The following is a 16,458-nucleotide window of genomic DNA, read 5'->3' as shown; positions in this document are numbered from 1 at the left end:
TTGCAGTGCTGGAGGAGGGAGTGCAAAAGGGTAAAAGTTAATGTATGATTCTTGAACCAGACTTGGTAAGAGTTTTCTCAGTTGCTTCCATCTGCAGTCACTGTCTCAAGATGTGTTTCTGCAAGACAAAAAATGCACAGATTACAAGAATTATTTGTTTTCTAATGGCTTTTGTACAAGAAAGGATTAAGCAATTTAATAGTCATAGCTGGGGAAAAAAAAAATTTAAATGCTGGTTACTTCTTCCCCAAATTTTGCTGTTTCCCACTGTAAGGGACATGACAAGGAAGCTGGGCTCAAGCCATTTTGGGTCTGACCATCAGAATCTGTTCTTTATGTTGTTTTTCTGTCTTTCCTGGATAAAATGGACTTCTGCAACCTCTCATGGGCACCCAAGGTTTCTTATAGTCTGACATGGGTATTCTGATCCTTCTTCTGTCAGGGCTTCACCTTTTGCTGTATCATACAGAGCAGCAAGAGAAGAGCAATTTTGTTTACTCCCTCTTCCCAAATCTTCCCATATTTTGTATTCATCATATTCCTTTAAGTGAAGGAGAATGCACAAATTACCATTTTTCTTCTTTTTCTGTCTTCTTTCTTGCAACTCAGAAAGATGCCACTTTTTTTTTTTTTTATTGTGAAAATCACATATACCCATTGAATAATTTTTAAACCTTTAGCTCACTAGTTCCAAAATATCTGTTGTGCTGAGGCTGTCACATGAAGGTCTGACACAATACAGCTGGTGCTGATGTTGGAGCCAGTTCAATTGAACATATCTCTTTCATTCCCTGTTGGTATGAGGTGACCTAATTTATGGGGTATGTTGTGAAGTTATTGGGAAACAATACAATGGTAGGTGGAACAATGCATATATCAGCTCTTAAATGGATTAAACCCACATGTGGCTGGGTGACTCCAAGCAGTTTCTGCACTGAAAACACAGAAGTTCATTTTAGAATTTGCATTGACTGCTAAAATTTAGTGTTTCTGTATGCTCTCTCTCAGATTTTCCTGTACTGATATTGTGCCTAATTTCATTCCTCTTGCAATGCAATTAATAGCAAGCTCTGAGAACTGCAGATTTAGAGAATGCATAATATCAAAGAGCTGGACTCCATCTGAGTGTGTGTGCAGGTGCAATCCTTGATTGGAGTAACATGCAGTTACAACGTGCAAACAGATTCATCTACATTACTGTAGGAAAACAGCCAGAAGCACTACAGCTTTTTGCCAGAGAACAACATTAAACCTGTGTAAGTCGCAAAGTCCCTCTAGTTTTCTTTCTGCAGGGAAAGTTCCATTTTCTGCTCCAAGATCTTTAAGGAAGCTGCTTGTCAGTGGCTGTAACCTCTGCCTGTACCTCTGTCTGTATCATTTTCATTAGCTATCACTTGCAGAGAGCTGAGAGAGATTCTTTGGGACCTTCTAGTAGCTATCACAGTAGCAATGCAGTTGTAGCTTGCCAGAATATAAGCATATGTACCCAAACTCCTACCATGGCATATAATCAAGGACTGGTGAAAATTGGAGGGGAAAAAGATTTTTTTTTTCCTGTGTGTATGTGTAATTTCATTTCTAAGAGCCTGCTATTAGAAGAAATTTATAAGTCCATTTACCTAGATGGATTAACATCATAAGATATTAGGGATTTAGATAGCTGGAGCCTTGGTATTCAGGAGCTTTATGCAGCAACATTTCACAATTATATTTTCTCTTTTGGTTGTAAAAGTAATGTCTGCCTTCAGAATGTTTTTCAGGTCATAAATCAAATTAAAGAAAAAACATGCATTTTGTGTTACAGGTTTTTGTTTCCAGACTTCATGTTTAAAAATCACTGGGTTAGGACACACTGTTGGGGAAAGAACAGGATACAGACCAAAAAACAGGAAAGAATAGAATCAGAAAATTTTGCTTTTTCTGTCTTTTGTTTAGTGATTAATGGGATAGGCATATAGAGTGAAAGCATATAACTCCAGGCAACTTAGTTTTTAGTGTAATAACTGTTTTTCGGAGTTTTTAATGCTGAATTTTTTTTGAGTGGGAAATTGGAGGAGCTGGCTTTGAGAGATCCCTCCCAAATGGAGTTGTCCTGTGATTCTGTGATGTGTAATTGTGTAGGTTGCTGTTGGAGTATGAACACTGCTGCCTCAGAGCTCAGCAAGAGCTTTTGCTGGTCATTGTGTAGCAGGAAAATGGCAGAGCCATGTGGTTTGGGCAGCTGGTACCAGAAACATCATTCAAGCTGAACTCTAGGCCTTGCTGCTAATCTTAAAGGCAGGCAAAAGGAAATGGTGCAGTCACTAGATTCACCAAGTGTACTGTAAACTGAGTAATAGGTGAACAGTGATTCTGAGTTGACAGAGAAGATTAATGTTACTGGTCCTTGTTGTGGTTCTCTGGGATAGAGGGGGCTCTTGCCAGAGATTTAAGTTTGCCTTGGTTCTGGTTTTCTTTTTTTTTTTATTTGCAACCAAGAAATTTCTTCCTTTGTCTCCTTTCCTTCTTTTGCAACTTTACACATTTGTAGCTTCTTGTGTGGAAAGCATTCATTTCCTTGGAATTTCAGGAAGACATATATGTTAACCAGTAGAGAATGCAGGAAAAAAATATTTTGAAAACAATTCCTGAGCAAATGTCTAGATCAATTGTCATGGGAATCTGCCTCTGTCACTTACGGATGGATGTTTTGCCCACCTTGTTCTAAGCTCCCCTGTGGTTTGGCCTGGGATATATTGAAGGGATGAATGTTCTGAGATCATTTGTCTCCAGTTTGGTATTGGATCTGCACAGCTTCAGGTCTTCAATGAGTTCCATTAGTTAGTTTTGAAGGCACCTCATATTCTGTTGATGCATATAGTTAAGTAATGCACTTCCCTTAAGTATGTAAGCTCTAAAATAAATTTGAAACATGAGACTTTGGTTCCACTTTATTGGCTCGCACTTCATGAAGTCACTAAGGCTAAGGAAAAAGTTTTTACACCCCACTCCTGAATAATTCTTCCTCATTCGCTAAGGTTTTACGCATGCCATGTTTGTGACATAATTCTGCAGCACAACATGCCAAGTGGTAATTTCCTAAGAATGAAACTGCTTCAGATTTTCGTGTTGTTTAGAGTGCTTTAAATAACCTCCTGTCTGGATGCAGGCTTCTTACCACTGGTGAAAATGTCTGACTACTACATAACATGTCCTTTACTTACAATATTTCTCAGTATGTTGCCATAAAAACCATAATTTTCTCTATGGAGAAATACAAAGGAACTCAAAGAAAAGAAATAAAAGATCCCAGCCTTGTAACATGATAGCAGTAGAAACACAGGCTTTTCTGCATATGTTTTGAGAATGTAAGCAGACTGCTCAGCACATGATTTATCTGGTCCTTTTCTGAAGGTCTTTGCAACTTTGCTGGGGAGTGAAGTATAGAAAAATGCATAGTGTTGTTACCCTTTTAATAGCAGGACGGCTATTTTATCATATATTCCCAGTTTTGAGAATTTTGGTTTAAAGTCAAGTGGAATATTGAGCTTTTAGGGTATTTTTAATCTACAAATTAGAAAAAATACTTTGAACTACAATCATGTTCTTGTATAAAGTATTTGAAATTAGATTTAAGCCCAGCAGACTGATTAGTTTTGTAATTAAGATTTTTGAAGGGGAAATGCTGCTTAAGGAAAGCAAACTCAGCCAGTGGTCAGTGGCTGCATCTCATTTCAAGGTCATCAAATGTGTTTTGTAAGGAGATGACCCTTTAGCTGTCAGAACTATAATCAATGTGCAGTGATGCTTTTTATTGCTGGATTTCTGTGTAGGGAAAATATTTTAAATATACTTTTCTTTCACCTCCAAAACTAAGAGGATAGCATTGGTTTAATTTCATTTACAAAATATATTTAAGATAGACTACCTTTATGTAATTTATTGGCCATTTCATTTTATTTCCCAAGAAGTTGAAAGGAAGGAGATTAAGTCATAGAAGAAATCTGAAGAACTGGTAAATATGAGGGTGTTCTCACTCTTCTCTTTTCTCTGCAATACTCTGCTCTTAAGATCCAGCCAGATCTTTTGTTCTAGAAGAGACAGACAAATGAAAAATGTGACCTGTATCAGATATTTTAAGAAGCCCGTGAAACCAACCAACCAAATAAAACCCAGAACAAACCAAACAACAGACATAAAAGTGCATTAATTGGGCAGCAGTAACTGTAGAGAATCAGAGTACATTTTTTGCACATTTTTTGCTGAAAGGGAAGACTCAACTTACATGGAACAGGGCAGTGCAAGAAACAGCTCTGTCAGTGCTAAAGAGTTTATAACTTTTTGTGGAATCAAAGAAAGGAAGCATTCTGGGGCAGGCAAGGTACCTCAAGGAATGACAAGACCTTTGCCTTGTCCCTTTTCCAAGGCATGTGGAGGTTGTTAGTGCCTGGAACAGTCCAGCATTGCCTCACAAGGTTTGTTTCATACCTTGTCCCAGTGTCCTGCCTGTACCTTTGGTAGTTATGGGTCCACAGAGGACAACAGTGGCTCTTTGCGCAGCCAACACAATTCTAAAGAGCTTTCTATCTAACTGAAATAAACATGTTCCATAGGTACTTCACTGTGCTGTTTGGTTACTTGTGTCTTTGCACGTATCAGTTAGAGAAGAGAGAGGAAAACAAAAATAAAATTTTGGAAGATGCTTGGGGAAAAATGTTCTACACATAGATCCTTAGAACAAAGTTTGTTTGGAGGTAACATCATGTTGTTGTAGTTTCAGACTGAGAGGAACCATTCCTTGTACAGTGAGGTGTGTAATGGGGACAGTGCACATTTTGAAAAGCCAGTGGTTTTCTTCTTCATTGTTCTGTACTGCCTGTGATACAGACAGGAGTCTGGAATTGATGCTGAAGAGTTTGGAGCCTGTGAGTGGCTCACAAAGTCTACAAATAGACTTTTCTGGCCATGTGGAACTGCCTTCTTTTTTCCCTGATGAAGTGATGGGCACCTGCTGGTGTATTTCCTGCCTGTGTGGCAGGAGAGCTGACATGGAGCATTCCCCATGGAATCCCTGGTAAAAGGGATCCTTTACCTTTCAGATCAGCTACACAGCATGGACCCTTGTTGTCTCATGACTGGCAGCAGGAGCAGTGACTTCTGGAGGAGGAATTCATAATTCATTGGAGTGTCTTCTGTTCTCAATCTAGGCATAGGCTGCCATTTAGAAAAAATCTGGTTTAGGCACTGAGGAGATGGAAGCTAATGAAATCTATGAAAGAAACAGTCTGATGGGGCTTTCTAGAAATGTAGCTTCTCTACAATTGTGAATTGCCATAGAGGAGTTCAGTGTGAATTTCTGAGTTGTACTTGAGGTTTCCTCTGGTCCCCCAAAGGATTTAAAGGTCGAGTGAAGCCTTTAGCATTGTTCTCTGTTTGGATTAAGAATGAGTGGTACTTGGTGAAATTGTGAATAATTCAGAGCATCTGTGATGGAAAGTGGGGACAGGAGAAAAAAAAGTTTGGAATTTTTTTTGCTTCAGCCAGTGTTTGGGGAGTAGGTAATGCCTAAGAAAGAAAAACTTTGAGCTGGAGACAATTTCTGATCAACCGGTGAAAGGCAACCTGGTTTTATTCATAGACCTTACCAGGAAAATGGAAAAAATCAACACAAGGTACAAGAAAGGTATTTATTTTCTGAATAGCATTTGCATTTTCCTGATGATGCATGATGCAGTGAGAAAATTTCAGGCAAGTGTGTAGAATACAGCAGTCATATTCTACCTTTGACCAGAGCATGGCTGTGTTGCAAAATTATTGAGAATGACAGGTTTCAAAGGGCAAAAATATTTTTTTAGCATTTTATTCTTATGATCAAATAAGAAAGGCAGTCTTGGACAACAATTCTACCTTTGTTGATTGGTTAATTACAAGTTTGAAACTCTAAACTCATTTGTGGGATGATACTCATCAAATTTCTTTTAACTGACATAGAAAATTTCAAAACTAGAGCACATTTAGATGAGGACTAAAACCCTTCTGCTTTCTTTCCCATCAAAAGATTTGAAAGCGTGTGGGTTGTAGAAGATGAAGGATATCTCAAGTCATTAGGGTTCCCTTCTGTACTGAAATGATTTAGTAATAAGAGACTCAGTATGAATTAAGTTTTTTGCTACAGCAGAAGGTGTCTGGGGCAGTTAATTTTCTTCTTTTGAGTTTCTGGCAGAACTACTTCTCTGGGGGTTTATAGGACTCATCTCTTCAAAGACAAGAAGTCTTTCAGTGTCCTTGATCTTGTATCCAGAAACTATTGTCCATCATGTCTGTGTGCCCCTCAGGAGAGTTTCAATAGCAGGGTATGATGATTGATTGTGATAGTATCTCTACAGATTCTTTAAAACTTTCATTCCTCATTTTTTCAAGTTAAAGTGGTATGATGGAGGTAAAAGTATTGCTGTAGTCTTCTGGGACAGGAGAGGCTGAGAACTGGATTGAGAAAGAAGGGTTTCATTCCTGAGGCAGTGCAAGATTAAATATCGTAGATAGACGGTTACTGAACTCCACTTGTGTCACAATAATGTTTCCTATTTGCACATAGACATGCCCTGCAGATACTTCAGGTGTGGTGTTCTTACTTTTTAAAACAAATAATACAAAATGTTTTATCTCTGGTGTTCCCCTCGGTACCTCCTTGGGATTGTTGTGGCTAGAGCTGCCTCTGTGCTGTGTGTGTGTCCTCCATAAACAACTCTGGGAGTGCAGTGTGGCTTTTGTGCAGGATGTCTTTCTTTATGATGGGTGGGAGAGGGACTGCCGTATGTACTGGAATATGGGAAGCAGAGAACTGGCTTTTGTACCAATGGAGAGTTGAAATGAAGCCAGGCTACATGGCAAAACTCAAAATTTGGAAGTTTTTTCTTCATGTAAACATGAATATACTAAAGGAAGCCAGCGTATCGACACTGTTACTCCATTTGCAGCACTGAGCTGCTTGTGCTACGTGGTCTCACTTGTGTGAGTCACTGCTGCCCCTGCAGACAGTGCTTTCAGGGAAAAATAATTCCTGTGTGTGAGGGGGTACTTTGAGAAACATCAAGATGTTGAACAAGATGATTCCAGGACACTGAATATCCAAATGGTAGACACAACATTATAATATGAATGAATCCCCATAATAAACATTTTATCATTTCAGCCATCCACCACAGTTGCAATGGTTCAAGGGCTTGCTATAAAAGATTAGAATATAATTCTTCCACTATTTTAATCCAACTGAGGAAATCCAAGGTAGATGCTTAAAAAGTTACTAATACATAAAGAGAAAGTAGGCATAGAATATTAATATTTCAAATTATTTATACTTAGGAAAATCATAGAGCTCCATATGGTTCCACATACAGAGATTTTAAACAATTATGAGGATTTTTGTCAGAAACTCTGTGGACCATTTCAGTTTTTGATAGCCTGTGCTGTGAGCTAACAGATATTAAATAAAAGCAACACTGGGAGAAAATAAGGCAGAGGGAAAAAAAAGCTAAGGGGTTTTTTTTGTAGATGTGTTGAGGGGGAGTTTTCAAGGGGAGCTGCTTTGATGGGAACATTTTGGAAGACATGCCTCAACTGTATACTGAGTGTTGTGCCCCATTAGACATTAAATATGCTAAATACAATCGGGACATTCAATTTAACTGAGTGCTTTATCAAAGAACTCTCTGAAGAACGCAGTTCTACAATTTTTTTTGCTGCCATGTGACCATCTGTGAGGCCATGAATAAGCAGAGACGAATCTGAATGAAAAAAAAAATAGCTGCTAATTTTAAGGTGAACCAGTTTACTTTCATTGGCACAGGAGCAACTGTGATGTGAAGCAGGAGATGCTGGGAAAATGGGAATGCTTTTGTGTCAGTGCCAGTTTATGCTGTTTTAAAATTACAGCCTGAGAGCTTAATTTCCACTAGTTCAGGGAAGAACTATATTTATAACAGAATTTACAGGCTTGAGCTATAGAGGTGGCACAGTTAAAAAATCTGTCAGGATTTCTATAGCAAAGACCTATTGAGAGGAATCTCCAATTGCTGGTTAAAAGAAAACAGTTGGGGCAATATTACATACTTATTGTCTGTATGTATGTATTGTCTGTCAATTTTTTTAAATTGAATTTTTCAACCTATTTAAACATTTTTTCCACGTTTGAAAGAAGAAATGTTATTGCTTTCTATGTTCATTATTAACGCTATCTGAACTGCTCTGGACATTAGAAAATTTTTATCTTTAATCTTTAAAAATTCAAACTGTTCTAATTTTGATCTTTAAAAAAGAAGTGGATAATGCTGCAGTTTTGCACTTCTTGTTAAGGCATGGCTTATGCTGAGTATGTTCTGCATATCACGTGAAGAGCATATCACTGGTACAGTGCAGGAGACTTTACATATGATCTCATGTTTCAGGTCATTACTCAAGCACAGGGCAGAAAAAAGGCTGACCTGAAGATGTTTTCTGTGGCAGAGCTATTGCATTATCAGTCAGAATGTCCCTCCACAGGACACATTGATTCCTTACACACCACTTCAGCAATCGCCACTTTGGTGATTTGATGAACTGATTGTTTTATGTCAAGGAATTCGGAGAGATCAGGTTTTATATTTCTGCAGTAGGAATAGCAAAAAGCAGGTTGAGGAGTATTTTAGCTATTTTTCAGACCCCTGCTGGCATGGTGCTGGCCTGGCTTTCCCAGTGAAGTTTGGCACCCAAGAGCTGTGCTCCTAAAGGCTCTCCAGCAGGCAGGCTCTCCACTGCCATGAGCAAGCAGGGAGGGTGATGGACAGCAGTGCCAGTGCTGCCTCTGTAGCCAGGCTTGCTCAAGTAGAAGGTGCATTTTCTTTGTCTTTTTGGCCTTTGTAAGTGCCATAAACCTTGGCAGCCTTGGTGTGCTCCTCCTTTGCCTGTGCAGGAAGGAAACGGCAAGCGGTGATCACTGACCTGAGGGATTTATTCAAGGTCACCAGCATGGAGGTAGGATTTGGACTGGGGTCTCCCAGGGCCTGATGATCTTCCTCACCACTAAGGCATCCTCTTGGCTTAAAGATTACCAAGATGACTTTGTTCTTCCCCCAGGTGAAATGTCTGACTTGCTTATCATTCCTGGCATTTATCGCCTCTCTGCCATCTTTTGCCCTTCATAGCGGCCACTGAAGAGAATTCTTGCAGACAAGCAGAATTATATTCAACAAGTGAAGGGAGGTGTAGAAAAAAATGCAGTTCACTTGCTCCTATTTTCAGACTGTACAGGCAGCTGAGAATCCTAGTCACCTCTGAGAGTAAAGACCTTGCTTTATTGTGATGATGTGAGTGTTTATTATTGAATTGCACAATAGCTGTAGGAAAAATTATGTCTTTTTTCCCTGTGGAGCCACTGTGAATTTGCACACATCTAATGTAGGTGCATACAGTGTCTCAAGTGCCAATTTGTATCCCACTGATTTTATGAAAGTCTGGAGGAGTAGATGAGATGTAGACATATTTATAGTTAAGTAGGACAGTTATTACCTGTCATATATGATATGGTTCTGACACCATTAATGTTTTAAGGGCTCAAAGAAAGCTTTCAAGGGAATTAGATGCACCTTAAAATTCACTAATACTATAATCCTTTCAAAGATGAGCCTTTAATTTGAATGCAGAGAGTTACAATATTGATCATCATCACTGTCCTATGCTCCTACAAATTATCTGATAGTTTGATGTACTTTACTTGGGAATTTAAATGTCACTGTATCCATTTAACAGATGGTGAAATTATAGCACAGGGTTTGTGAAACACATCTAATTAAAATGAAAACTGTTGAATGGATGGGTATCCATTTATACAGTGTTGATAAAAAAGGTTACATTCTAGAGTATTTAGTTAACTGCAGTGGTTAGTATTCCAAATACTCCAAAGTGTTATTTGAAGTCTGTAGATGTAGTTAAGCTGACATTCTTACATTGTAGAATGGCTCCTGTCAAAGAAGGGAGGGACCCTTTCTTTGTCTCTCAAGCATATGGAGAAAAAGGAATGTTTATGCTCAGCTTAACAAGAAACTGCATGAGAGGGTGTCAAAAGTGTATTGGACTTGTTCCTTGTATGACTGTTTCTAATCAATTCCTTGGATCAGAAATGGACTTGTTGCATTTATCTGGGCTAGTGTAGCATATCTGACATTTATGTGTTTGATTAGCCTTGAAGAACTAATTTTTTTTAAGGATTCTAGCACTTTCAATATTAGATTTAAACTGTGCCTTATGGCAAATACCAGTGTTTGAATATGGTAACAGAAATGTTTTTCTACTCCTTGAAGATAGAGTACTTAATGTAATTGATAAACCAAATGATACCTAGCATTCCATTGTAATGCTCTACTTTACATGTAAATTGTATTTTGAAGCACCACTTTTTTTCTCAATTGTGATTAATCCTTGAAATTAAGGGGGAGGGTTGAGCAGCTAGTTTGTTTTTAATGATACATTCCTCCTTTGGGAAAGATTAACTATGCACAACTTCATTGAATTTAGCAATTTACAATCACTTGTTGAGTTGTCTGTGGAGACCAATTCTGTTCCTTCAGAAGTGTTTGTCAGGTTATATTGTGCTCTGTTTCTCTAAAGAAAAGAATTTCTTATGCCTCTATCTGTGGCAAGGGGAAATAAATTCCTTGCTACTGTTTGAATTTAAATAAACCTAGCACATAAAACTAAGCTGTAATATATTTGATGGGTGGAGAAAGACAAAAATGGGGAAGACAACTAATTCAAAACATGCTCTTATTTTGTGTGGTTTTGGTTTTCATGTCAAAATTTCAGATTGTATTCCATGTTGGGTGCTCATTCCTATTTGCCTGTCTGTCACATGTCCTTAGCTGGCCTTTAGCTTTTTTGGTTGCCCTTCCTCTTCTTCCTGCTCTTTCCCTTTTTCAGATTGCACAGATATTAATTTTGCTAAAAGACTTGTTTGTTGTCTTCTGAACCTCCTAGTCCCACAGGAGAAAGTGGGAATGTGCAGTAACTAGCTTAATGCCTGCCAGTGAGGGGAAAAGCATGTGTGCAAACGTTGGGTATTCCTGTGGGAAACGATGGTGGATCCTTGCTAGCTGAATCTTCTTCTGTGTGGAGTCAGTACCTCACAAAACATTTCAGATTACTGGGGAAACACTGTCACTTGGGAGTGCTGCTGGGCCCTTCTTTGGGAGTGGGAATACTAGCAGACAGTGATGAAGTAGTGGGATAAAACACTGTGTGGGCTCAGAGATGCTGCAGCCTTTTAAAGGTTATTTGGTGGGAGAGCTTAATGGATAATGATCAAGTGCAAGGAGATTCACATATTCAGGCAATTTAGCATGTTACACAGCAATGTCATGGCCTTCCCTCGTTCCAGCACAAGAAGCAATAAAATGGTTTGCTAACAGAGAGAAGGTTGGTGCTCCTTCTCGTGCCAGGTGTTGCACTGTGTGTTTGATCTGCAGTGATGCAGTGGGTGGTTTGGTTTGATTTTGGCTTTTTTCCCTAAAACTGTGCTGAGAGCTGGCATTTGAACAAGGAATGGTGATGAATGAAAATGCCTCCTGTTCCTTGTATTAAAAAAGACTGAAAATTAGCACTGTGTATGTGGGAATGAGGGAGAATGACAAATTCACCAACCAAAGGGCTGAACTCAGACTGTTAGAAATGACAGCCTATCTTTCTAGTGACTGAAAGAATATCATAAATGTAAATAGATCTGCTAAACTCCGTTCCTTGCCTGGGTTTTGACTCTGTATTTCACAACTATGAAAGTACTTGGATGTCAAGTGAATCATATGAAGTACAAGAGAGAAATAACTTTTTTTCCCCTCTCTTTTCCCTTCCACATTTTCCAAAACTGCAGCCACAGGAATAAATCTTCAGGCTGGCCTCACCCTTCAGGGACCTGGAGCTTGAACCAGGGGACACCTTATGGATGGGAGATGACGGCTAACAGAGATGGAAGAGATTACTTCATCAGGTAAGGGGCAGTGTGAGCTGTGCACTGTGGGGCACAGCACTGCAGCCCTGCTCTCAACTGTATCCCCTTGGAATCCTAATTCCTGCTGCAGCCCAACACGGTTAATGTTCACTGCTTTGATTTACGGCACGGGGATAGCTCAGACTGTGCTTTCTGCTCTTTGCTTTGGTACTTGGTTATTTCATTTGCTCAAGAGAATGTTGGTAATACAAGGACCTGTAATTCTTTGAAAATTACAAGTAAGGTCATTAACAAAAGATGAATAAAAAATAAAAATGCCATGTTTAAAGAATGAGGCAGAAGGTCAGTTCTGACTGAGACTTCCAACTCTCCTACATGTTGATGCCTTAGGATTTAGCTTTTATATTTTTCAGATCCTGTACTGCTTCAGTTGTGTAACTCTAAAACTCCAAGTCTGTCAGCTACTGTTCTCCTCTTTTATTCAGACAAAGCAATTCCTCTCTAGGCCTGAAACTCAAGGACACTTTATTGTCCCAGGCCCAGAGAGATGTAAACAACAGTGAAGGGGCAGGGGCAAACTTGGAGTAAATTACTTCATTACCTGAAACTGTAATTGGAGGATTAACCCCTGACATGGAAATAGACCAAACTTTTAACTTGTGACCATTGTCCATCTTGGGAAAAGCCCCCTGGAGGCTTTTGACTGCCCAAGGTGCGCCTATTGAAGACCTTTAATGAAGACCCACTTTTATACTCTTAATTTTGTCTAGTCTCTGTTTTAGGTAGCCACTCCAAGGCATCAATATGAGGTCTTTTGGTTTGTCTAATATATTCATTATACTGGTAATAAGAAAGTGAATGTTTGGATTGTATATAGTAAATATGCTAGTTCTTAGCTTTTCCATAGTTTTCAGCTCTGGTTTAAAAAATAAATATCAGTATTTATGGTATAATTGTAAAGATAATTGGCTTTTCTTTTCCCATCGTAAGCTGTGCATACTTATTTTTTAAATCACTGAGATGCCTTGGATAAAACACATTTTGCTGTTCTAGCAAATGTACTCTTAGGTAGCTTTGGAACTTCTTCACTAAAATGGAGTGATGGTAGGATTGGCAGAACCGTTGGCTGCTTGGCATTCTTTTCATTAGCTTACATTTCATTTTTTAGGTTAGCATTTTGATTCTGTTCTTGTGAAGTTTTGGCTTTTAAAATTGTTATTTAATTTTTGTCTTTATCAACCTATTTAGAAACTTGCAGGTGCTTGAAAAAGTTGTGGATGAGAATTAGAACTCTTTTAACACAGAGGAGAAGGATCAAACATATTTTTAATTGACTGTTCTAAGTCTTTAATTCTCTCAAGATCCTTCAACTGCAAAAAAAATAATTGTAAAGCATAAGGCTGAAGATCCCTGTAACTGTGCTTTGCTTCCCTAGCCCTTTTGCCCATGGGCTATGCCTTGGCTTCCTAGGAGGCATTTGCTTTTGGAGCCAATGCAATATTTGTAGCAGCCTGGTGACCTGAAGGCTTTCAAGATTTAGAGCAATTTCAGACCTGTCCAAATTGGAACAAATTTTCTGGGTTAATGAGAGCTCAGAAGCTGACTTTGAAATGTTGTTTTCTTGCTTTGACAAGTATTTGTCATGCTTTGGATGTCTGAAAGATGGGCAGTGTGAAGCTGAATGCCAGGCACAATATAACTGTATTAGCATAGGCTTTCTGCCTGAGTTAATGAGGCTTTCCAAGAAGTATAGGTGAGCCTCTGTGAGACTCTTGTTTCTGTTACTCAAGTTCATGAGGATACCTGCACATCTCATTCTTTTTTTCTGCAGACTGTTGGCATGTTTTCATCTGTGTGAATGAGATTCATTTGAAGGATTAATATCCTGATTATGAGGAGAGGTACTACATTTGGTTGCTCCTCTTTCCTCACTGGTCACATAATGGGATGCTGCACTTGTTGTGTAGCTGTCAACAGCTTTAGCTTAGAAAAAACAGTGCCTTAGAACTCATTAATTTTGCAATTTGGGAATGTTTACTAATCCTCTGTAGCTAATGATTATTTGTTTGGGTTTTTTAATGGCTTTTAGTGCCTTAAAGTGCCACATCCCTCTCTTAAATTGAGAAAACTCTATCTAGGGAAAAAAAATCCATAACAGGGAATGCCAAATTATGCCTTAAGTAACATGAGGCCCATGTTTTTTTTGTTGTTGGGGTGCTTGTTTTAGGTTTTTTTTCTCATGCTCTTGCAAGGTGTTTTTCATTCTCTTTTGGGCTCTGGTCTTCCATTTTTCTCTGGATAGCAGACTACGTGGAGAAAAATAGTCTGCTCTGAGAGGTAAAGGGCATGGTAGAAGCCTTTGATGTTTTGTGCCAGACTTTCCAACTCACTGGAAGCTCTGAGCAGGTTCAGGTGCAAGGTGAACAGTGAATACCTACACACTGTGTGGTTTATTGTACACATTCCTACAGGACATATTCCTACAGTGTCAAATGCTTCACAGCAACAGCACTGGCTGTAGCACATGCACTGGTGTGCTTCCAGAGTAGCAATGCATCTTACATGAAATGATGTAAGGAATGCACTAAAAGCCAGTACTTTTGGAAACGGGATAGAATCAGGAAACCGTTTGGAGCCATGTACTGCTAGCAGCCATCCACCATTACTAGGGAACATCAGCCCAGATGGCTGCTGCAGTGGGACTGGGTGGTTCCATTGGATAGATCTTGGTTTGAGAAGAATGACCCAAGACTAAATAGAGCCAGTGACTTGACAGTGATTCCTCTGTGGAGGTGTACATAGTATTTGTCCTTTCATTGACTGTTATTTGGCAGAGGAGCTCTCTCTGGCTTTCAAAACAACTGGTTTTGCAAATACTGCATCAGACTATGTAAATTAAAACAGAATTTAATTTTCTTTCCTTCATTTTCACACCTAGATTTTAGGAATGATACAGTGAGATGATTGTTGACTGTTATGCCAGTAAAGACAGGAGGGAGATCAGTGAGATAGCATTTTTATTGTCTCTAAGGCTTTTTATACCCATGCAAATTAACAAATTGCATCACACTGAAGGGGAAAAAGCAATTCAAATACTTTGCTTGGTTTTGATTAAAGATGTATAAACCAGGTATTATCACAATTAAATGTATGTGTGAGTTTTGTACAAGGAAGTAACATAATTCATAGCGACATTAACTGCTTTTTAATTAAATAATTTACTTTGTGCCATATGTACATATCCATTCAACTGTAAGCAGACATATTGTAATTTTGAAATTGTGGGAGGAACAGAGAGTCCAGGAGAATCTTCTGGTGAAATAAAATGTAATTATAATGTGTTGGAGCAAATGCTTTAAGGTATGAATGGGAAGAGATGTTTATTCTTTCTGCTGAAGCAAATTTGATTTCTTTCAAATCGCTGAAAGCCCTTATGACATGAGCTAATCAGGCAGTGCTTTTTTAAAAGTGTGAGAAGAATCTTTTATCAAAATATTTTCAGATGTTGCTATCAATTCATCTGTTCTGTACAGATGGCACAGCCAGGGTCATTTTGCAAACCTCTAAAATATTTTTTCTTAAGTTTAGGCCATGGTACATAAAGGTTTCAGAACTTCACCCATTCCATTTTAACTTGCCCCTTTTACTTGAAATAGCATTATAATATAAGTAATACATTTCAGTATGGGAGGATGGCAATCATCTAATATTCTCCCAGCATGTTTCTGCATTCCACAAGCTGCATTAAACTGGACTTTTAATATGAAATAATTTGAATATGTTATATTTACCCACTTTAAAATCCTAAGTGTTTTATTTGCATCTATTATATATGCTGTGTAGTATGATTATGAGAAATATGTAATGTTAATGAAATCTGTAATGTTAATTTGAACACAAGCATGGCACGTATTAAAAATGGTTTTGTGTGAGTATAGTATTCCAGAGAGCAGAAGGAGCAGAAGGTTTTGGCTGATTTTGTATACAAAAGGTTGAGACTCACAGCAATTTTAGGTCCTTATTTTTGCTGCTGCTGTGATCTTACTGATTTTTGGGCCTGAACATTTTTGTCCTTTCCCTTGTGGAAATTTTGCTGCTTGTCAGATCTAGAGGGAATTTAATAGAGGGAAATAAACAGGCAAAAGCTAATAAAAAGTCAATCTTATGCAGAATACAATACATTTATGTTGGTTTTGCTCTAAGCCAGTCCTTTCCATGGTCTGATGAAGTTGCAGAATGGTTTAGCATGGAAGAATCCTCTGAAGGTCAGCCTGTCCAGCCTCCTGCTCAGACCATGGATATTACCTGGTGGTGAGCATTGCTGCCACACTCATACCACCTGAATGGTTTGAGAACAGGGTTGCAACAGATTTGTATTGTCTTAAGCTGCCCTGCAACTCCACTTTATGGTGCAAGTTGAAGCCTTCAAAAGTCAAACCTTTTTGATCCCTATTACTGTTTAATTCCTAAGGAATGAGATACTTTGGTATTTTCATGGATCTGGT

The 16,458-nt window shown here is 38.6% G+C and overlaps 1 protein-coding gene across 3 annotated transcripts in view; it reads left to right on the top strand.

The window, feature by feature from the left end:
* Nucleotides 1–16,458, top strand: part of FRMPD4 (FERM and PDZ domain containing 4) — a 290,259-nt gene that overhangs the window by 170,951 nt on the left and 102,850 nt on the right. For all 3 annotated transcript variants that reach the window (XM_064708459.1, XM_064708469.1, XM_064708478.1), the window contains exon 2: nucleotides 11,876–11,992. In XM_064708459.1, coding sequence (XP_064564529.1) covers nucleotides 11,876–11,992 — 117 coding nt within the window. The remainder of the gene's footprint in view (nucleotides 1–11,875; nucleotides 11,993–16,458) is intronic.

The sequence above is a fragment of the Zonotrichia leucophrys genome, chromosome 1 (genome assembly GCF_028769735.1).
Source record: "Zonotrichia leucophrys gambelii isolate GWCS_2022_RI chromosome 1, RI_Zleu_2.0, whole genome shotgun sequence".
Classification (NCBI taxonomy): Eukaryota; Metazoa; Chordata; class Aves; order Passeriformes; family Passerellidae; genus Zonotrichia; species Zonotrichia leucophrys.
Note: the sequence above shows the minus strand (reverse complement) of the source record. Positions and strands in the feature narration are given on the sequence as shown.